The sequence below is a fragment of the Callorhinchus milii genome, unplaced genomic scaffold, assembly GCF_018977255.1.
Source record: "Callorhinchus milii isolate IMCB2004 unplaced genomic scaffold, IMCB_Cmil_1.0 Scaffold32, whole genome shotgun sequence".
Lineage (NCBI taxonomy): Eukaryota > Metazoa > Chordata > Chondrichthyes > Chimaeriformes > Callorhinchidae > Callorhinchus > Callorhinchus milii.
The window spans coordinates 499517-523418 of NW_024704773.1; the positions used below are offsets into that span (position 1 = coordinate 499517).

General features: G+C 39.5%; 1 protein-coding gene across 1 annotated transcript in view; it reads left to right on the top strand.

Moving 5' to 3' along the window:
* Window positions 1-3830: 3830 nt before the first annotated feature.
* The window catches only part of mllt3 (MLLT3 super elongation complex subunit), a 57849-nt gene continuing 37777 nt past the window's right edge, over window positions 3831-23902 (top strand). Inside the window, exons 1-4 of the mRNA XM_042345173.1 lie at window positions 3831-3834; window positions 3883-3965; window positions 6159-6302; window positions 19002-19595. Coding sequence (XP_042201107.1) covers window positions 3831-3834; window positions 3883-3965; window positions 6159-6302; window positions 19002-19595 — 825 coding nt within the window. The remainder of the gene's footprint in view (window positions 3835-3882; window positions 3966-6158; window positions 6303-19001; window positions 19596-23902) is intronic.

The following is a 23902-nucleotide window of genomic DNA, read 5'->3' on the forward strand; positions in this document are numbered from 1 at the left end:
GCATGTTCCATCAAATGGCCATGGAGTGTTGTTGTCTTTGCCCTCGTGGTTCTGTGATCTCAAATTCAGCAAGGTAGGAACGTCTGTTTTACTGCCCAGAATACTTCCTACAAAATTGGCATTGAAGTCTAAAGTTGCCGATTAAGAATTACTGCATAATTACTACTTTGTTGGAATCATTTGCCCTAAAACCAAAGCACTGTTTGCATATTTTCCTAGTATATGAAACCTAACTCTCTTTGACATGATTGCTTATAAGTTACTGTAATGAATACACTGGCTAATGTTTAACTGGGTTTCCGCTGTTTTCTGAGGTTGGGAAACCTCCCTAGCTTGGTACAATACATTTATCTTCTATCGGCAACACTTACAGTGTTAAATTTAACATACTAAGTTAACTGAGTCCATAAATAATGTGCTGGCGTCTGGTATACGAGATTAAATCAAACTGAAAGGCAGGATTACTATATATGGTGGTGAAATAATAAAGTTTGAACGTAGGTACAGTTTTAGTCACATCAAATCTTCTTCTACAAATCTTTATATTCATTTTTTAACTTTTTTCACAGTTTGTAATTTCTATTGTTTTCTTTATTGCAATTCGCATGGATCTTTCCTTGCTTACTCTGTTGTGAAACTGGTTGTATGAAAAGTACTGAATGATGGGATCATTGCAGTTGATCAGCATTAAGACAGAAAGCAGTCAGTTGAACAAACAAACGTTGATCATTACGTGAAATAGATTGAACGGGTGGCATCCAGCTAGACAAACGGGCACAAGGTCACGATTTGCAAAGGGCCATTTCAGGATAGACATCAGGAAGTATTTCTTTCTGCATAGGATAACTGTTAAAGGCAATTCATCAACATATTTGAGATGAAATGATGCATACATGAGGGGGAAAGGAATAGAGCCGTCCAGTAGAGGGAATTAGGAGGGATGGAGGCTTGTGGGGAATATAGACACTGGCACAGACTAGCTGGGCTTAATGATGTTTCTGTGGTGTATGACTTAAATGATTACCATAAAGAGTGTCTACCGCCAGAATGCTGGACTCATTTTAAGAAGCTGCTGCAATGCTATCATGGGAAGACAATATGGTGGGTATAATAATAATAGCAATAATAATCCTTGCATTTGATATAGCACTTTATTATGTCTTCAAGACGTCTCAATGCGCTTCACAGAATATACTGTATAGTGGATTGTCTTGTGTATTTTGTGGGCCAAAATTTTGTCCCGCAAACAGTCATGAAATTTTTTGAAGGGATTATTACATCCGGAAAAATGATCCACCAATCGACTGACAACCGGGTTCATATTTACCTCTGGGTAAACAGAGGCGTATGGAGTAAGGAAACTTGCCTAACATTTCGCCTTGTTTGCGAATCGAACCCAGGACCTCTCAATTGCGAGCCGAGTGTTCTAACCACTAAGCTACAGGACTCCATTATGGAAGGAGATCAAATTGGCTGAAGTACTGCTTAGATCTGAACACCCAGTGATCTCCACTATCATCAAAGTTATATGTTTGTGATAGAAATTGCACTGATATACAGGATCATTGTTGACCATCAGTAGGTGTAATCTGCACAGCATTGGAACTTGAGCTCATAATGCACTGAGTGTAGTTCTAGGAGAAGTGCTATATTTTTGGATGAGGCACAAAACTTTGTGCCATACTTTGGATGAGGCACAAAACTCAGGATCTGTTTTCTAGGTATGACTGCAATCCCATGACACTGTTTAGAGAAAAAATTGGGAGTTTGTCCTGGTGTCCTAGCCGGTAATCCTCTTGATTGATTAATTGTTTGCCTCATAGCTGTATGTTGGATCTTACTGGTGCAACTGCTGTGGTGTTTAACTGCAAATAGTCACTGCACTTGGTAGTAATTACCCGTAAAGCACTTTGAGACAGTGTGACATATCAAACTCCTTGTTCTTTTATAATAAAATAATCCTTACATTTGATATAGCATCTTATGACAAAGTCAATGTCTCAAAGCGCTTCACAGGATATACAATTTCCTTTCCAGTGGTGGAAGATACAATCATGATTAATGATGTCTGAAGAAACGCAACTTTTTACAAATCAAATGACTGCCCTGAGCATTTAAGAGTTGGCTATCGTGGGAATGTTGCCTTTCCCTATGTTCCTCTGACAGTGTGGTCTTCATCCAAAAGTTTAGAGCCACTCTGTCAAGCCAGATGACTTTTTAAATTTTCTACATGATGAGTTCTGGGCAGTGATCTTGTGAGATTCGAGTGAGCTTTCTCCTGCTTTGCAGGCAAACTTGATCATCAGAGGCAGTGGGTGGATGTGTACTGTTGCTTCGTTCACCTTGGTTCATAACTCTTTGGCAGTCAATCCAAATATATATATGACTTCTTCACAGCAACATTGTTTGAATATTGATATGCTGGAGCATGAAGAACTGCAGTACGAAACACTGCATTATATCTGTGAACACAGTGTAGGCGTGCGTGTCAGGCAAAGTAATTCTTAAGGATTATTTTTTGTGTACTTAAAGGTTTTTTTTTCTCATTTCATTCGCGTTGACCCTCTTTTTGTTGGTTTCTTGATGCATTTCATTTACCTTTCTGTTCCTGCCCCACACGTTCAAGGGGTTTGCTCTGGCTTTTCTAGTTGCTAAGAATTGTATGAGAGCTATCAAATGATGTCACTTCCTAAGTGATGATTGTTTTTTTTGTGGGGGAAAAAACACTTTGTCTTCGTTCATTTTCTCCTCTCCCCCTACTCCCGGCCATCACTGTTAAAGCCTTTCAACATCCACTGATTACCATTTTTTAATGACTTGCCCAAATTGGAACTTATTATAATAATAATAATCCTTGCATTTGATATAGTGCTTTATCACTTCCTTGAGGCGTTTCAAAGCGCTTCACAGAATATACTGTAAAGTAATTGACTGTATATTTTGTGGGCGAAAATTGTCTTGTATATTTTATCTACACAACTTGGGTTTGGACAGACATCACAAGAGCCCCTCCCTACTCTCCTCACGATGTCAGCATCAAGCTGTCTCTTAATGAGTACAGTACAACATCATTGTCTCAATCACCTTTCCTGGTAATGTGTCCCAGCTATTACAATGTCCTCCCTATGTGAAAGGAATCAAATAATTATTATTATGAAATAATTACCTCTGTGTAAGAGAATGCTTCCTGTTGTCTGTCTTAAGTAATCCTTCACAGCCCTGGACCCCTCTTATCCTGCTGCCTCGGTGTATTAGTGAATTTCGTTCTGGGTTTATCTCCCTCTTCCAAATCCATATCCTGAGACATATCAATTCTTACATTTCTTTCTATGATTTGAAATTGGCATGATGGAAAATTGCTGAATTTTCCAGATTAAAGTTGCTGCCAGGGTTTAGTTGCTGTGTGGGTGTGTGTGTATTGGATTTCCTACCCTGTCTACAATTCTTGATACGATTATTGTGTTTGAGTTTTTCCCCTGTTTAAACAGCTGCTCACTCAGTGGTGAGCAGCCAGGAAAGGCTTACAGATGTGAGTTTTTTTAAAAAAAAGATATTTACAAAGCTCTGTTGAGTGGCATGTGGATTTTCTTTTAAATGTACAGATGTATTTGTCATGGTACTGATCTCCAGTGACTGCAATGGGTTTATTGAGTTGCAATCAGTTCTACAGAAAAAAGGGATTCATGAAGAAATTGCCCTTCGCCAAAAAATATTAAAGACCACATACTTTCTCAGATACTATTAGTCACGTAGCACTTGTTTCAATAAAGTGTTTTCTGAAAGTGCGTCATTTTATAAAGACAATATGCGTCATATGTATTATGTTGACCATGGGTATGTTATTCCTGAATTATTTTTTAATTGTTTGCTTTCTGAGTGCAGTGTGCAAGGATCCACCATACAAAGTGGAGGAGTCCGGATACGCTGGTTTTATAATGCCGATTGAGGTGTACTTCAAAAACAAGGTAGAGTGGTTTTAAAAAAATATATTTTACCATCCTAATGCTTTGATATATATACATGTATATATATTAAAAATATAGGATAAGTCTTTTTGCTATATACTGTATGCACTGCTAGACGTTGCAAAATAGTTTGCAGGTTGAATTTGGGGGTGGGGGGAAGGGAGCTGATTCAATTTGCTGCGTGAATCAGCTAACATACTGTCTAAAACTAATTATTTTTAAAAAATCAGGGGTTGCACTTAATTATGCAACTTGTCTATTTGGATATTAATGTTTTATCTAATAGGTTGCAAAATAGCTTGAATTGAATGGGACTGTCCCTATTTTGGGGAGGAAAAGAATAGCAACTTTTCATTGAGATGGAAATCTTTTGGATGAAATGCATGGTTTTCAAACTGGGGAAGGGGGAAATGTTCTCCCATACCTCTTTTGAATGATGTTGGTGCTCCTTTAAGAAATGTAGCAACGCTGGTGATATATTGGTATTGGGGCGTTTGTCTGATTTACACATCTGCCCATAAATGTTTCTATAAATAATTCACATCGAAATTCAAGATAAAATTTCTAATGTAGTTAAAAAAAACAAAATATCAAAATGATAATGAAAAGCTTTTGTAATTGATTTTTAAATTAATTCTCCACTCCACTGAGTTTTTTTTTACCTCTGGGGTCCATTAACCAACTTTTGATGTATTTGCAATTAATCCACAAGAAGTAACTATTGAGTTTCTAATGGAGTCAGGAGCCTTGTTGTGCTCGTTCACATTAGCATTTGTGTAATAGACCAGAACGTCTGCAGAACCTAACAATAGGACTGCAGATGAGAACAGTGAATTTTTCAACTTTGACACCTGGAGCACCCATATTTTTAATATTATCATGACTACCAAATTAAAATTTGCAATTTAAAATAAAGACTCTCCAATTAAAGGAGAAAGAGAGGTGAGAAGGGACTTTTTTCAATCTTATTTCGGCAATTTGTTTCTCTCCCATCCTTAAGCTGTTTTGACTCCTACCCCCTTTCCTATGTCTACTGCCCATGGAACCGAACTGCAGTAGAAATGGGGAAGTCTGTTAGCTTGCCCAAATAACCTTTGTTCATATGTGAACCTTCATGGTAAGATCTGCCAGGCAATTTGATCTCAGTGAGTGTCACAACTCAGCCCAATTCTGTCCTCATGCAATGTCTAAGCTCGGGTGAACTTACGTCTCTGATTTCCGGGGACAGTCCCCTGATGAGGTGTTGTGTCCCTGGCAAACTTGCCCTGTCTTGAGTTCAGCAACAAACTGAGCAAGAATAATAAAGTTCTAAAACAGATACACTCATCAGAGAAGTAGTCATTATTCCAACAAGCTTTCGCAGTCCTGCCAGCATTAGCAATTGTGGTGAGTTCAATTTTTTTGAACTCCCTGGATTCGGTTTATAAAATGTGGTCACCCTAGTCTTAAATATGTCTTCCAATGGATAGCAATTATGAGCAAGCACCTGCAATAATTGGAACTTGCAATAGTCTGTATCGTCAATTGGTCCACCAGGCAATGCCTTTACCATCTTATCCAACAGGAGAGCCTAGAGTTCATTTGATACATTCGTGTTTCACTCCCTCACTATTCTTCACACTTGTCCACTGTTGGTAAATGCCTCAGAAAATAAATTTTCCACAGGTTTTGTGTTCAGGTTATCACTGGAAGGCTGATATATCAGGTCTCGCAGGAACTAATCAACTAACATTGGCTGATATTTCCTCTGATTTCATTCTTTATTCCTTACCTCCATTCTACTGGCAATTAAGAATGTAACTTTTGCTTTAAAGCAAAATGAAATTCACTCTTTTTAAAGATATTGAGCACACAGGAACTTTGCACACAGCTGACTGATGGTTGAAACTTGCCCTATGATACCTTCGCCGTTTTATTCAGGACCAATACAAGATTATCTCAAGAAACATTACAATACTTTGTTTTTGATGAAACACAATTAGTGATGAGCTTGAATCTATAGCAGGTTTACCTTAAATATATATATTTTTTAATCTTGTTTATGATTTAGATCTTTGAGTAGTGATTTGGGATTACCAAAATTTACCTTTTTTTGCAAATCTGGAATTAATCCAAACCGACTGCATTATTGACCTCTGGAGAGATTTATTTTGCAAAACCAATCTCAGTTTGGGTCTTTTTTTCCCCCTTCAGGAAGAACCTAAGAAAGTACGCTTTGATTATGACTTATTTCTGCACCTTGAAGGACACCCACCTGTAAATCATCTTCGTTGTGAGAAACTCACCTTCAACAATCCAACCGAGGAGTTCCGACGAAAGCTGCTGAAAGCGGGAGGGGTAGGTTCTGCTTTCCTTTCAACAGTGGCTGGTGTAAATGTAGCAGTACTGATTCATTGATCAGTACATTTAGTTAGCTTTCATTGGGTGCTATTGAGGATGCTACAATCTGGTGCAGTCAATGTGATGTACAAGGACCATTGTTTTGATGGACCTAGGTTGAAAGGAGGCAAGGCATTGGTAAAGATGTACATTATTTGCTGTATTATGGACATCATCCAAATGACCAACACAACCAAAAAAACAAGACCTATAGCTCTTTGTATCAATTGTTGATACAACACCTCATGAAAAATACTATATCAAATGTAAGGATTACATCTGTGTAAGTTGTGGTCTTGTTTCATTGTGTAAACCCGATTAATAAATATTAATCGGGCCAGGATAGGCTAAATGCAGAGTAGGTTAGATTGGTACAAACCTGTAACTTCTGTAGTTTGGTAACTTCTGAGATTGACCCACAGAATATGTTTGGTCCTATCAAAGAGACGCAATTTGCAGAACAAGGTACCTAGTATATGTTGCACAGAGAAGTACAGTACAGTGGTTATGAGTGGCTATAAGAAAGTATCAGTGAGGGATTTACATGACAAACTGAAGCATGTTGATGTCCATGGTGAACTTTTGTGCACACTGTAACTTCCTGAGAAATGTATTAAACCTTCTATTTGGCCCAGGGCTTGGAACATTGAAAACCCACAGGAAATGAACTTGCACATATTGACAAGCTCAGAATTAAATTGCAGTCTCTTAGCCTTATTTCTGTTCCCCGCCCCCTCCTCATTAGATTTTAGGTGTTGTTACAACTAATTTTCTGGCAGTCACACTGGCAGTTTGATTCTGGATACACGTTGCAGTGACAATGTAATTGCCTGTACAGTAGTTTCTGTTTTTTTCTCATTGTCTTCACACAGCAGGTGATGATTATTCCTCTAGAGAGGAAACTTGTGTTGTGTTCGGTTGAACATCTGTGTAAGTTGTGGACTTGTTTCATTGTGTAAACCTGAATTGTAAACCCTTGATTGTCCAACTCAAAGTGTGCCAATAGCAAAACAATGATATCAAGTCAATTTTCCAGCTGATACAGTAGACCAGGGTGGTTGAACTGACGGCTGGTGGATGATTTCATCCCATCCACAAACCATTTCCAATATCATTGTCCTACTAGCAACTACAGGCGACAAGCAGGCCCCGAGCCAATCAGGAGACATCACCACAGTCTCCCGACAACGGGACTGGCTAGTCAGGATAAAATATTGCTTATGTGTCCCACGGATATTTCTGATATCTGGCATCAGACCCTCAGCAGCCAAAATGTTGGACCATCCAGCAGTAGACTTTTGTTGGAAAAATATGAATGGAAGATAAGTTATCTATTTCTATCTGGCTGTTCATGAGGCATGAATAGTTAAATACTTTTTTAAATAGTTTTTATCGCTTAACCTGCTGAGTAAGTTCTCTGATGTGGTTTCTTAGACTTCATGGCATCAGATTTTTCTCTCCTGGCTATTTTGCTGGGGGTTGGCTAAAGTGGGCATTCTTGATGTGTGAGACCATGCAGTTTAACCATTTAACCGGCCGGCTGTTAAACCACGTGAGACTAGGGTTGCCAACTTTCCAGTTTTTCAAAACCAGACACCAGTATTATTTGTTTTATGTGCATGCTCTGTGCATGCCCGGGAAAGGGGAATGCTAGAAATTGTAGTTCCACACTCGGTTTCGTTCCCACGGGCCGTTGCCTGTGGGCAAAAACTGATCTTTTGGTGTCAATGCTTCTGACCAGACATTACACAGATACCCTTGTGGAGTCCTGTAGCAAATTGGTTAGAGCACTTGCCTCGCAAGCAACAGGTTGCCTTACTCCACATGCCTCTATTTACCTAGCAGTAAGTAGGAACCGATTGGTGGATTGGTCACTCAATCCACGATTATTTGTGGGACACTGCCGTGCGCAATTGCTGCCATGTTTCGCCCACAAAATATATAATCAATTCGCTTTACAGTATACTGTGAAGTGCTTTGAGATGAGTTGAAGATGTGATAAGGCGCTATATCAAATGCAAGGATTATTATTATTAAATCCAGACTTTCCAAAACCGGAAGGTTGGCAACCGTACATGGGGCATCACAGCAGAGCGCTTTCCTGTCCTCTCCTGATGACTATAGCATACAGCTTCCAGCAGGGGTCACTGGAAAGCGATCAAGAAATGGAGACTATTTACCACATAAAAGTCTGTTCAGCCAATCCTATCTGCCCTGGTAGCTCTCCCCGCAAACCTCTCTGTTCCAATCACTCTGCTTTTCCTATACTGTTCTAATATTTTTTAAAAAATTCTTTTAAATGCTGATGATTGATGCAGCATCAACAAATGTTTGTGGTGAAGCATTCCGCATTTTAATAACCCTCAATTTGGAATCGGGTTGATCCTCTGTGCGGTTTTGGTGGTCCGTTTCCTGAGCCAGGCTGGTCCACAGTCCTGCAAAACACTGTTGATGACAGCCTAGCCAGTAAGCAGAACTTGAAACGTCAGGCTAGCTCTCTTGGAATAGGGATTCTTCCCTTTTGGCTCCTGTTATCCCTGTAAGACAAAGCCCGAATGGGTAGGATGGTCATAGCAAAACTATATTAGAGTTAAACTCGCTTTACTAGCAAGAGGACGGGGGTACGTTTCCTGGGCAGGGCAAAACCTTAGGCAATTTTCCTAACTTCACATATTCTGTTTACTGAGCAAGTAGGAACCTGGTAGTTAGTCGATTGTTAGATCGCTTCCCGGGGGTAATAATCCCTCCAAAAACAATTTGGTCACTCAATCCACGACTGTTTGTGGGAGACTGCTGTGCGCAATTGGTTGTCATGTTTTTCCCACAAAATACACAGTTAATTCCCTTTCCAATATATTCTGTGAAGCACTTTGAGATGTCTCAACAGTATGATAAAGTGCTGTATCAAATGTGAGTATTATTATTATAAACTAAATGAATACCCCAACTTGCACTCTGTGATTATCAGGCCTTAGCTCTTGTCCAAACTGCAACTAATACTTTTTGAAATTAGGTGAGGAGGGTGCATCCATCTGGGGAGAGAGTGAGGATCCATTTCAGACAAATGAGAAATTTCCATGTGTGGATGGAATGGATATGTGGAGCTCAGTCTGATTCGAATTGTCTCAAGCAAGGCCATGGGTTTCTGCATATGTCAGGCACCTGGTTGACCAAGAAAAAAATTCTTTTACAATCTGTCCAATTGTAAGTTTGTATTTATTTAATCTATGTTTTAACATTTAAGAGCTATATCATGTTTTCCCCCACTCTGATTTTTGTTATATCTTCCCTTCGCAAGCTGCAAATCATCCAAAACTCAGCAGCTCGTGTAATCTCGCGCACCAGGCTCCATGACCCCACCACTCCCACCCTCCCCGACTCCACTGGCTCCCCATCCCTCAGAGGATCGAATTCAAGATCCTTGTCCTCACTTTCAAAGCCATCCATGGCCTTGCCTCCTCCTACCTCTCTGACCTGCTGACCCCCTACCAAACTGTCTATTCCCTCTGTTCAGCGGGCTCTGGTCTGCTCCATGTCTCCCGCCCTACCATCGGTGGCTGAGCTTTCAGCCTCTCTGCCCCCACACTCTGGCACTCCAACCCACAGTTCCTTTGCCTCGTTTCCTCCCTTGCCTCCTTCAAGGCCGGCCTCAAGACTCTCCTCTTCGATCGTGCCTTCGGTCGCCCTCCCACCTCTCTGCCTTCCCTCACCCCTATCCCACCCCTCCCCCCTGCTCGGGTCCTGACCCTTGACTGTCCAGCGCCTTGGGACATCCTCCCGACGTGAAAGGCGCTCTATAAATGTAATTTTGTTGTTGAGTCTCTTCATAAGTTAAGGCTCTTAAGTTCTAGAATCACCCTCATCACTCTTATCTGCACCTTATCAAATACCTTTGAAGAAGGGTTGTAAAAACTGCACGTGGTATTCCAAGTGTGGCTCTGACAGTGAACCTCGCAGTGTTAGAATAACTTCTTTATACTTGTTGCTAAATGCCCTTGAAATTAAATCATATATTGTATTTGATGAGGTTAGGCATCGTAATGGAAATCCTATCCTTCTCTAGAGTTCAAGCACTCGCATTTTTCAGCAGTTGTCACTGAATAACAATTGGGAGCAAAAGCCCTTGTGTTTTGTTTCCTCCCTAACTAGGAGTCCTGAGACCAATTGTAGAGCCTGGCTGAGATCAACTTACTCATAGATGGGGACTTGAACTTCTGACCTTCTTGTCTGTGTGACTTTTTACTAAAATACCTCTTCATAGACAGATATTGGGAGAGTTGGAGTGTTTAATTAGCAAGGACCATTAAAGTACTCTTTTTGTTCACAAAGTAAAAAGACCCTGGATATTTTGGGACCTGATTTTTTGTTTGCTTGAAAAAAGTGGGAGAAAATTGGAATGTGGAATTTGACACAAAAAGCCCAGGTAAATTCAGTGGAAATCTTTCTCTGTCTCTTTCTCACTCTGCATTTCTATGTGTGTGTCTCCCTTTCTCTCTGAATTTTGTCTCTTTCTATGAGTTTTCTATTTCTAACTCTACACTGTTACTAAACATTTAGACTTTTTTGCATCTTTGAAAGATCCAGTTGGGCGCATGCATAATGTTACATACATGAAAGCTTATTCTAGATGTTTACATTGTTTCCCTAAGTAACTTGTGTGAATCCCAAAATCTTTGTGCATTCATTCCCGGAAACTGAAATGTGGGCACCATCCCATACAATGCAAATCAATTGGTTGATTTGTTTCTTTTCCAAAATTAGAGAGAAAGTTATTTGTTTACTTATTCGCTTTCATGAGGTTTTTGTCTGGTCAAAATTCGTTACAGTATTTTTAAAAAAAATCTAATGGTCCTTATTAATGAGTGAATTTACATTTGAGCTTGACAGCCACTTGCCTTTGGCACTTGGCTCTGTCGGTAAAAGATTTTCTTAATACTTTGGTGAATTCAACTAAATATTCTTAAAATTCTTGCAATTACTTAGGGTTTGTAGATTTTATGCTTTTATGATTTTTTGGCAGCCAACCACAACAACTGGCATTTACATAGTGATCTTCAAACAGGGTAGCGACTCGGAGTGCTGAACAATGGTGGAGTTTGACACCTAGCTAGGGAGAAAGGGGAGGTGACCATAGACATGGTCAAAGAGGAAAGTCTTCAGTTATGATCTGATGATGGGCAAAAAGGGGGCAAGCCAAAGGGATTGAAGCAGTGAGTTCCATAGGATCAGGGCATAGTGACTGAAGGCACAGCCGTCGACATTGGAGGTTGGGGACAGTCAGAGAAGGGGTAGAGTGTGAGCAGGTTGGAGAGTAGGATGTTTCTAGGGCACGAAGTGATTTGTAGTTGAGTAGAATCGAGCTGTTCTCTGACAAGATTCTAATGAAACCTTGCAAGTACTGGGGTGATTGGGCTGCCAGGAATCATTTTGTACAAGAAAAAGCTGTACTGATTACAATTGGCATCATTGCTGAATACATTTCCTTAGTTTATGCACTAAAGACTGCCAGATAATGCCAACCCAAACTCCCACTGACATTGCTGTGTTATTGCCATGTCAAAAGTAGAGAGCTTCCATTCAAATTGCACTTAATGTTACTGACGCCAATCACGACCCCCTGTAGCTTTGATGCAATGGAAACAAACATCAGCGAATTGGGGCTTTCTATTTCCGGATTACAAGAAATCTCCCCCAAAAATTCACAGTGCATTAGTTGCCCCCCATGTGTATTTCCACAATCTGACAGGTTGTTGGCAATGTGGTATTAAAGCACTTCTGTAATTTTTTTTACCAGGATAACTTGGAAGAAAACGATACACCCACCTCATTCCAGATCAGAGGGTTTAAGGTGAATGAATAGTCATCAGTTTGGAAGGTTTTATTTAAACAGAGCTGTATGAGATTCACATGCTTTTTCTTAAATTGAAGGTACTCCAAATCATGGAATTCTAAAAACTTTCTACAACTTTCTATTCATCATGTAAAGGGGCATTTTGTGGCATACCGTTTCATTAAACTGTAGTTTTTGAGGGTTATCCAGCTTCTGTTTCATTCCAAATTTCCAACTCTGCTGCTTTTCTTTACATTCCTATTTAATTCTTAGAATCTAGTTGTGTTGTTTCTCATCGTATGTTCTGCCTCCTAGTGTCCTCAGAAATCTTGTGAGATTCATGTCTTGAATGTGTATTAAGATTGGCAAGGATCTCAAGTCCAAACCCAATGGGGTATCCAGCTCTCAACATCTTTCAAATCTAAAAGGTTCCCATTTGTTTCCTATTTCTTCGGACAATTTTCTAACCAGCTTCGCTATTCCTCACGTTGCATGACTCCTTTCCAAGAAATCAGCTTAATTTCCCCTGCCCTCCATGTCAGTAATGTCTGCAACAATTCCAGCAGGTTAGTTAAACATGACCTCCCTTTCCTGAAGTCACGCTGACTATCCTTATCAAGTTATGTTTTTCCAAGTGTTCAACTACTTGATCTCTCTCAAAATTTTCAAAGATTTTTGCGAAAAACTGATTGTAAATTTGCTAGCTTCCAGGTATATTTCCAGGTCATTTTTTTAAAAACAAATGCTAGTTACACTCGCCATTTTCCAGTCCATCAGAATCTCGCCCAAATTCAGAGAATCTAAATTTATGCTAGGTTTATTCTAATCGCCTTTAAGATGTTTGAGTTCAAGTTGTGTGGGAGCAAACTGTGTAGATTGGGTGCTTTCTATTTTACGTGGATCTAATCCTTGTAAAACTGTAGGCATCATTGTTTGCATGCTGTTTTATTCCTCCCTGCAATTTCTGGAGATCTAATTTGGTGTAGATTTTTCTCTGAGAAAAGGCTGGTGTAAGGTACCTTTTTTTGCTTTTGTATTTTAACTGGGTCAACACTACCTTCCACTCTTAATTGATGGTTATAAATGTTCTTTACAATCTTGTGTTCAGTATTTCCCTTGATGTCTTTGCTTTTCGAAAAAAATATTGCTTATTTTTATACTCCTTACTGGCTGCCAAACTGAGATTTCCATGCACCCATCCTATATTTCTATGCGTCCCTCCAGGAAGAGAGAGCGCATTTCATTCCAACAATTTATCTCTGGAATTTCCATGTGTAAGTGGGATACATGGAATGCTCAGTTTGATTTGGATACTCTTCGGCATGGTGATGGGTTTACGCATGTGTCAGGCACTCGGCTGACCCCCCCAAAAAGGAAAGTAAAGCCATTGGTTGCGATTGACTTAGTTTGCAATTGCGGTCAGCAGTTTTTGTTTTTGGGGCTGCTTATTCGTTTGAGGGTGAGGTAAAGTTTAACAACAAAACCAAAAGGAAAAAGTTACCTGAAGAATTGCCTCTGCCAGTCTTCAGGGCTGTGATTTGAATTATTTGGTGACATTGGATGTGGGTTGTGCAATTTCAGTCGTAAACTGAAATTAGTACAATTAGTACAACAACTTGCCGTTTGGAAATTTCCTTAATTTGTTCATCGCATGTTCAAGCCCTTACTTAACATCAGACACAATTAGAACAAATTGCTTCCCAACAAAAATAAAGATGGTTTAATTTTTTTTACATTTTTCAAAGATTCTCTTCACTGCTCAACAAATGGACTTTGAGATATCCTGGCGATTTCAGAATCCAATAAAATGATTTGCAGCTCCCCTGTGGAACGCCTTGAGATCTTGACAGCCTTTAAAATAGTTGTTTTTTATTTTAAAAAATCCCAGTTATCCACCTTTGTGGCAGAGCACACTTCCAAGGCGAGGTACTCTGCTGAAAAATATCCTCAAAACCAATAACCAAAGCCACATTGTTCATTGTGTTGTTTGTCAGAAGTTTAGTTTAGAAATGCTCATCATTGTCTCATTTTTTTCCAGATGCTTTTTATTTATTCTGTGAGAATTGCAGAAACAATTGAGTCCTGTTAAATGTTTTTACGAGTTGAACTGCAGTTCACTTGAGGATTGTCCTCTGAGCTTTCAACGTGCTTAAGTTTGAAATCATTGGTTTGTTTGGGTGCAGACTCTGTGAAATAGAAATTTCCTAAGCATACAATATATATTAAGGTTTTTCTTTTCTTAAATCACAAACTTAAAACTTTTAGTCCACGCAGAGTTCTACAGAACTTGTGGTGGGCTATCTCTTTTTTTCCTCTCTCTCTTTCAGCTTCCCTTCTCTTTAATCCTATCCAGGGAAAAATAGCTGAGGCTAGAGAAGAATGTCTATTTTCATAGGTTATGAAATGGCAATCGTAAACCTATAGATATGATTTGCAGATCCCCTTAAACAGAATCTTTCAGCGGTGCAGCTTTTTTTCCCATAAGCAGTGGGTAATGTCAACTACCCTGAATTTGCTAAGATTTGTGTAATTTTTGTGACAGATTATGTTGATGTCAGATGGAACACCAGCCCCTTCTGGACTGCATCTTCATCCCCCTGCCCTTCCTAGTAACCCCTTGACTCTTTCTGAAGGGAAGAAAAGCAAGCCCTCACATGGGTCAAAGGTCAGTTTTCAACTCCAGTCTAACTATGAAGAAAGTCAGCATTATCATAATTCATAGCTATGGATTTAAAAGCTTGAGATAAGTGGCTTGAGCTGATGTTTTATAGCAGTTAATGGACTTGTGCACAGGTATGATGTCAAAAAAGTCTGAAGCTACAGTCTCTCCTCTCTCTGTTATTACTGATCAGAAACCTAGCTCTTTAGTCCAGGGTCTTCAGTAACAGAACCCCGAGTGCCAGACCAGAGCGTCACCAGTTAGGATACCAACCTTGACTGTTCTTTTGAGCTCACATTCTCTCTCTGGGTGAGTTGTGGTAGTTCTGTAATAGACTGTTGGGCAGCTGTTTTTATGGGGGTGGGGGGAGAAAGAAAAACGAAGAGGAGGTGAAGTAGAAAGGTGAGAAAAGCTTGAAAGAAAACTCATCTGATCACAACATACTGATAGCCAAGGCGAGTCAATGCAGTAGGCTGCCTCAGACACCTGGCTCACAGAGAATGCAGCAATGGGGGGGGGAATTTATTTTAAAAAACAGGAAACATGATGACAATGTGTCTCGTGTTTTTCTTTCAACTTTACCAATCTGAACACAAACCTCATGGGAGAGTTGCAGTGTGTTTAACAATTCTCTCTTGGGAATGCTGTTAAATACATCAAAACATTAGCAACATTACTTATGTCAACATCTCATCAATTTTCAATAATCGTATTTATCCCTCATGAGATGCATTGCATTGTAAGAATGGGAGCCTTATTGGTGACTAAATATCTAAATCTTAATATAAAGTGTGTTTTTTAGCATTTTATTATTTGATTCTTAATCTAGAATCATAAACATTTTCACCCCAGAATGGGGCCATTTAATCAGTTGTGTCTCTGCCACTGCTATCTGCAATACTAAGTCACTTTTCTTTTAATTAAACTTACTTTTATATTGCCCAAGTGTTTATTTAGCTACCTTTGACTTATAATAATATAATAATAATCATTGCATTTGGTATAAATAATCCTTGCATTTGATATAGCGCTTTTCACGTCGGAAGGACGTCCCAAAGCGCTTCACAGAACACACTGTAAAGTGAATTGACTGTAAATTTGTGGGCGAACGCGGCAGCCAATTGCGCACAGCAATGTCCCACAAACAGTCGTAGATTGAAAATGCCAATTTTATTATTGTTTTTGGTTTTGGAGGGATTATTATTAGGCGTGTGGAGTAAGGAAACTTGCCCAAGGTTTCGCCCTCTGTCTGGAATTGAACTCAGGTCTCTCGCTTGCAAAGCGAGTGCTCTAACCACTGAGCTACAGGACTCCACAGCTCCTTATCATGTTGGTATGATCTCTCAAAGTGCTTCAGAGGAATTAATGTGGAATGAAGTGACTGTGTATTTGTAGGCAAATGCAGCAGCACAATTGTGCACAGTAATGTCCCACAAACAGGCATGAAACAAATGACCAATTTTATTTGGAGGATTGTTGGCCAGGACACTGGGAGAAACTCCCTTTTCTTTTCGTGCCATGGGATCTTTAATATCCATCTGAACAGGCAGATGGGACCTCGGTTTAATGTCTCATCCAAAGGACGGCATCTCTGTCAATGCACCACATCTCCAGCACTGCTGTGGAGTGTGAGCTTAGAACTACGTGCATTCATGTCCCAACGTGGGGATTGAACCCACAATCTTCTGACTCTGAGGTGAGAGTGCTACCACTGAGCCAAGCTGAATTGCTCTGGTCTCAATAGCCATTTATGGCATTGAATTCCAAACTCTTAACAACCTTCAACACTAAATGCTGCTTTTGAATAGTATGCCATTTGTCTTGTTCAGTTTTGTTTGGTTTTAATTCTACGACAGTACTGAAGTTTGTCTCAAAACATGTGGGCATGTTATAAGTAACATTCATTTGTTCTGTATCTGTGAGAGACAAAGGAATAGAGGGCAGGGGTTTGGCACAGACATGTTGTACCGAATGGCTTGTTTCTGTGTTGTAATGTTCTGTGGCAGGGATGGTCACCTTGTGGGCCTCCTGCGGGCCGCATTATACATGCATAAAGTAGCCACACGGGCTGGAAGTTGGCCATACCTGTTCTATACAATGGTCATGTGCTTTTAAGGGCGCACTGATTTCCTTCACTGAGCTTGAAGCTGTACCAGTGTGCTGCATACTGCATGTAGAAAGAATTTCCATTACTTCGACGAGCTATCAGAAATCCGTTTTGAAAGGTTCAATTTTAAAACTGCGCTCAGTATATCTTCCTGGCTTTGAAAAGCGTTCTTTATTGCAGTGATCAGATTAGCCCTTTTTCTGTTTGTCAGTTGGCCCAGGCTTAAAGATGACTCTGGACGACTTTCTTTTAAATGTGTTAGTGCCTACCTGACACATTCTTCAAATTCAGATCCCAATGCAGATCTACAGATTTTCACCTCATATGTTTGTGATTAAGATGAGAGATTTTCCATCCATCTCAACTGATTTTATATTTTCTTGACTGCAGAAGAAGGGTGAGGGACAGCTCATTGTATATGCAGGCATCACGAGAAAGGAATAAGACTGGAGCTGTGTGTATTGTTTCTGTACCATCTCCAAGTGTTTTTCTTTAACAAGGTTAGAATTTTCCATTAAAATCTAAGCGCTCCACAAGTATCTCCCCAGTGTGTTTGCGATTTGTTCTTGTTCTATTGTATTTAATATCATTTACAGTGAACAGGTCCAATGCACAACTCTCACTCCCCCACCCCCCCCCCCCCCCCCCACCCCCACACTCTTTCAGAGAAACGATTAAATTCTTTCAGAACCTTATAAATTGATGGCAATCCTCTTGTATGTTCTGCCAAAGCCTTTTTTTAAAATTAAAAAAACCTCTTCTTAGCGCATTTTAACTTTATAAATCGTTCCAAAATAAAAAAAATGTGTTCCTGTGAAATCATCTTTGGTTTTATTTGGGACACCAGCATTGTATGACTCCTTTTTTCTACATGTATAGTCTCAAGATGTGTGTGTTGTCACCAGGACACACTATGCCAGTATGAGTTAGAAACTGTGGGATTAGCCTGGAAGAGTGGAATATGACTGTTTGTGGGACATTGCTGTGCGCAATTGGCTGCCGCGTTCGCCCACAAATATACAGTCAATTCACTTCACAATATATTCTATGAAGCGCTTTGGGACGTCGAGAAGACGTGAAAAGCGCTATATCAAATGCAAGGATTATTATTATAATATTTGGATGACCCCACCCCCCAAAAAAATCTGCAAATGAGAACTAATAAAAGGGCTTTCAAAAAGTCCAGCGGCCAAATGGACACACACAGGGATGCATTTGAATCAAGAAAAGATGATGCAAATCAGCAGAATTCCTCCCCTCCTTGCTAAAATTAGTCATTTTACTTCATGTCTGTTTGTGGGACAAAGCGTTGTGTTCACCTACAACTATGCAGTCACTACGACAAATCCTGTGGAGTGTTTTGATGATAAGGCACTGTATGAAATGCTAGGATTATTATTTATAATTTTAGATTTTTTTCAAAAACATTTTGTTACATATTTGTGGCTTTTCAAAATCTTGAGATTGTAAAATAGGGCAACATTTCAGATATTCTAGATTTAACACAAAGATGTATCGCTACCGTTGAATAGTTAAAGTGGCTTTTCCCCTGAGTGTTCCATAGGTATTGTATTGAAGATTGGAAGTTGCCAAATTAACACAATTTCCTAGGATTATGCAAGAAAAGTTATCAAATTAGTCAGCAACTACAGGAGGCTTCAATTGTAACGTCAGCTGTGATCATCCAGTGATAGTTTCATGTTCTCTGCCCTCCTTGAACCTCCGTCTCCTCCTTTCAGATCTAATAGCCAACCACAAGCCCGCTAGTTCACTTCACAGAACTGCTACTAATCACAGCCCCACTGATATCCGAATTATACATTAAAAATGATTCACAAGTACTGAAAAAGTGAGACTTTACATGATAGAAATGTTACCTTTCTAACTGTATGAGGACTTTTAAGCCATTATCATTCTTTTAAACCATTGCCACCTGACCCATTTGAATATTGCCTCCTGTGTTTGGGCAATGCAGTGTTGTATTGAAGCACAGTTTTGTTAATTTGTTCATAAGATTTGTTTTGTTATGACTTTTTTTGATAGAAAATCTCTCTATTGCAGGATCCAAACAAGACCAGCAGCACTAACAGCAGTAGCAGCTCCTCGAAGCCCCACAAATCCATGAAAGAGCACAAAGACAAACCATCGAGAGACTCAAAAGAGCATAAAAGTGCCTTTAAAGAACCTTCCAGGGAACACAGTAAAACTTCCAAAGAGCCCTCAAAGAAACCCAAAGAAAACAAACCACTAAAAGATGAGAAACCTGTTCCTAAGACGGCATTTAAGGAACCAAAACCAATGTTCAGAGAGCCAAAATCATTGGAAAACAACAATATGCTGGTTGGGGCAGGAGGCTTGCAGCAGGATGTGAAGGTGGCAACAAAGAGGCCTCCTAATTCAGACTCTGATGAACTTGTAGCCAAAAAGAGAAAGAAAAGCAGTTCTGAATCTTCGTTTAAAACCCTTTCCGGTGCTTCTCTACAACCACTTTCTTCTGAAAAAAAGCTGATGAAGGACAGATTGCAGGTTAAAGCAGCAAAGGTGAAAATGGAAAGTGAAATAATAGAGAAAAAGAAACCTAGTTTACCGCCATTTGAAGACATTGTAGATCCAGATGATTTGGCGTTAGATGAAGAGATGTCCTCAAAATCTGAGGTAAGCAACAGTAATGACATGCATCCTGAAAGGTGAAAATAAAAATGTTATAAATATGTGCATTGTAATGTGGTGTAGGTTCATGAGGTTTGCATCGGCCTTGTTCTATGATCGCCATGACAGTTAAGTATTGTTTTGAACAGTATTGCATCTGTATGAATAATAGTATTATATACCACGTGTTTAAAGATAAGGTCTACAAATTGTTCTGAACCTTGACCGTCCCTTCAAATTTTAGAGCAACTCTCTGCAACATTTTTATTTAAAGAAAACTATTTAAGTGTGCAAGGATGTAAATGATGCTGCACTTCAGGGATTGGTGTAACCTTGGTTTCAAGTTACAGCGTGTTTCCTTCAGTTTTTTTTCCTCTTGCCGTCTGGTCTATTCAGAATGGCCCACATGACCATTGGTGCTTTGTGAGTGCGGTCAGTTTATTGCTGAATACCAATCCTTGTACGAACTGTTGTAAAGTTTGGTTTCATGTTACAGTTTTTTTTCTTTCCCACCCTGGAGATGTCCATTCAGAATAGTGCCCCAAAATACCCGTCTCAGTTAATCTGGTTTCTCTAAAGTTAAAAGTATTGTGAGGAAAATGATTTTTTCAGAAGTATCAAATTGTTAAAGAGAATTGTAATTATCCCCCCTCCCCTCCCGCCCCATTGATTTCCAGAATATTTTATTTCATCAACACTCATTAGCTAATTGAGTGAAGTAGTTTAGAGTGAGGGAACCTGACAGTACAAGGAAGGCAGCTGAATTAACAAACATAATTGACGTCCTACACTCGGTTATTTTGTTTGGCTCTCAAAGTTTAGTAACGGCACCAAACAGGTCTCCAACTTCTATTTAGCATTTACATTCTGTTTAAAAAGATACTCTGTACAATGATACCAAGCTATCTGGACCTTGAGCGTATAATCCAGTTCAATCCATGATTTGCTGAGTTGGCCATTCCCAGCCAGAGTATCACTTTCAATTGATTGTTGGGGTTTGGATGCATTAAAAAGCACACAGCTTATACTCCTATATTGTAAAACCTAAGCAATGTACCATTTAAGAATGCAGTTGAGATTTTGTTACAGTCTTTTACTCCTTGTTAGCCACAGTGTAGGTATTTTAACAAGAGCGCTGAATTTACGAAAGTGCTTCAACATCTAAAAGGTAAAGCACTGACCAATGCTACAAACATAGATTATTATGAATAATTCTCTACATTTATTTAACTACATTAGGTTCATCTCAACATCTCTAGTCTGGTAAATTCTTGTCAGCAATAGGAATTGGATAACACTTTCCCATTATTTTTCCAAATATGTCCACGATAATCGAACACAAGACTGTCCAGAGATTCTAGGAATAAATTTATCGCAAATATGGAGGATAAACATGGGCATGGACTAGTTGGGCTGCAAGGCCTATTTCTGTGCAGTGAAGTTCTATGCAATTCATTATTTCTTAACCATGTTGAGTCTTTATCGGCGAAGAGTTTAAACGAAAAGTTGATCCATGTCTGAAGTTCTTAGTCATATGCCTTTCAAGTCTTTTAAGATCTGTTTCTTACAGTAGTAAGAAAAAAATGCTTACCGTTTGGCTCTTCCACTTTCACATTTACAACATTAAAAAGATAATTTCAAAGTATTGTCCATGAACTCGGAAAATTTGGAATTAGTGACCTGTGAAAACAGAGAAATAATCAAATCTAGCATAAAGGTTTTGGACCAAGGAATTGAAATTTCAATGAGATGAAGGGATTTCAAACCCATGAAAATTGTCTTGAGAATTTGGCAGAAATGATAGTAGACCCAGCAGTGAGAGAAATTCAAATATGAGATGGGTGCAGTATGGATTAAATACAGTCTGATGGATGCAATTGGGATCCATCAAAGATTTCATGGTTACATGAGGAGATGGAGAGGTTAGATAGTAGCTTGCCTCAGTTAATAATAATAATAATAATAATCCTTGCATTTGATATAGCGCTTTTCACGTCTGGAGGACGTCCCAAAGCGCTTCACAGAACACACTGTAAAGTGAATTGACTATATTTGTGGGCGAACGCGGCAGCCAATTGCGCACAGCAATATCCCACAAACAGTCGTAGATTGAAAATGACCAATTTATTATTGTTTTTGGTTTTGGAGGGATTATTATTAGGCTCTGTGTGGAGTAAGGAAACTTGCCCAAGGTTTCGCCCTCTGCCTGGAATTAAACTCAGGTCTCTCACTTGCAAAGCGAGTGCTCTAACCACTAAGCTACAGGACTCCACTCCTGTTCCTATGTTGCTATATAAGTAACCAAAGCAAATGAAGCAAAGGCAAGACTGTGCAGGATCAGCTGTGACTGATGGTTGTTGCCTCAGACATTGGCCTCTGTTGCTCACTTAGAAGCAGCAGAGCCTGAACAATACAACACATTACATTTGTTGAGCGCCTTCCACGTTGGGAGGACATCCCAAGGCACTGGATGTATGTTGGTTTGTGCAATAACCAGGTGTTAGCTAATCTGTCAATCAATGAATAATATTGCACAAACCGCAGGAGAACCCGACAACCACAAAATTCTCTCTCACCACCATCCTCTTCCCCTGTTTAACAGTTGGTTGTACTCTTTCCTCAGAAGGTTGTATATTCAAATGCCAGTCATGGAATTCAATCTCATAGTCTAGACCAGGGTCGTCCAACCTTTTGATTGCTGAGGGCCAGATGGATACCTGATTTGAGAAGCGTTCGTGGGCCTCGTAAGCAATATTTTTGTGTTTCTCTTCCAGAAATATAACCTTTATGGGTTATGGTGTCTTGTTTGACCCTCAGCTGTCCTTTCTGTCTCATATCCGTGCCATGTTCCTTCCTACCTCTGTGACCTGCTAATCCCATATCAACCTATCCGCTTGAAAAAGAATGTTTCTCTCAGTGTTGAGGGTTTGCAGCAAACAGTCTTCATGTCCCACTGAACAGTCACCTCCTAACCATTTGTGGGACATTGTTGTGGACAAATTGGCAGCCGCGTTCTACTGCAGATTGTTAAATTCAGGGATTTAACCATATAATGATATTATTGTTATTATTGGAAAAAAGCTGAAATTTAAACATGATTTATAGAGGCTAGTAATACAGAAGAAAATTCTGAGAAATATAAAATGTTTGTAGGGGAATCAAAGAGGGACATTAGGAAATCCATCTATTAAGTCATTAAGTGGCTGTTTGTGCAAATGGTCACCACATCCGTCTACAAAACGTTAACGGTAATTACCTGTGAAGCATTTTTGAGACTTTCCATTGTGATAAAAATGCTGTAAAAATGTAAGCTTTTTTTCTTTCCATCATTCTCTGAACTAGTTAAAACCACAAGGAGGCTCCTGCCCAGCTTGTAGCACTGGAAGTGATTTTTCTTATCGCTTTCTACAGTAAAGCTATTACAAGCAGGAAGCCTGATTTATACTTCCCGATGGGGCCCGAGTAGAGCTAACTGGCACCAAACAGACGTCATTTTTCATGTTTATTAAAGAGTCGGGATTGCAACTGGCTCTTTAATATTATTAAAAATCCTCCTGTGCCAAAGAACACTTAAGTGATCATGTTTGAGTGGCGGCTGAAATAATTTGGCACCGCCTCAAGGTGACCCTCGGGCAGCCAGGCTCCAGGGAAAATCGCTTGTCACTCACACACCTCAATTCTGATTTTATACTGTGCTTTTCATGTCCCTTCAACATGATTTCACAGCGAATCAACTCTACTCTAGTCAGAATATATCAGACGTCTCTCTGTGAGGATTCCTCAAATGTATGGGCATGACAAAATTCTACATTTGCCAGAGGGGAAGCAAAGAAAGTGGAACTATTCATATTATTGTCTGCCTTTGTCAACACGCATACATTCAATCAAATGGAGGCAGTTTTTTCAATTGGCCCATTTACATCTCAGTAAAACCATGAGAGATTTGTTGGCAAATCTTGTAATCCCAACATCTGCGTTCTGGCTTCATTTATATAATTGAACACATATCAATTATTGTCTGCCACAAACAAATTTGTTGACCAGCCTTCAGATATGTGATGCCACATAAACCAAAGCAGCACTTTTCCTTTTATGTCACTAAATTAAATACTACCTGACTGATCCCTCTGGCTTTGTGAACCAATAGTGAATAGATCACTCGCTGTCGTAATAGTTTGTCAATTTGCATCTTATTGTAAATCACCTCAATGCATGTTGTGCTCAATACTATAATCATTACCCAATGCCTTCCACCAAAGCCATCTTTCCAAGCTCCATTCAGCCTGGCTCATATGGTAGTTCTTGAGTTACAA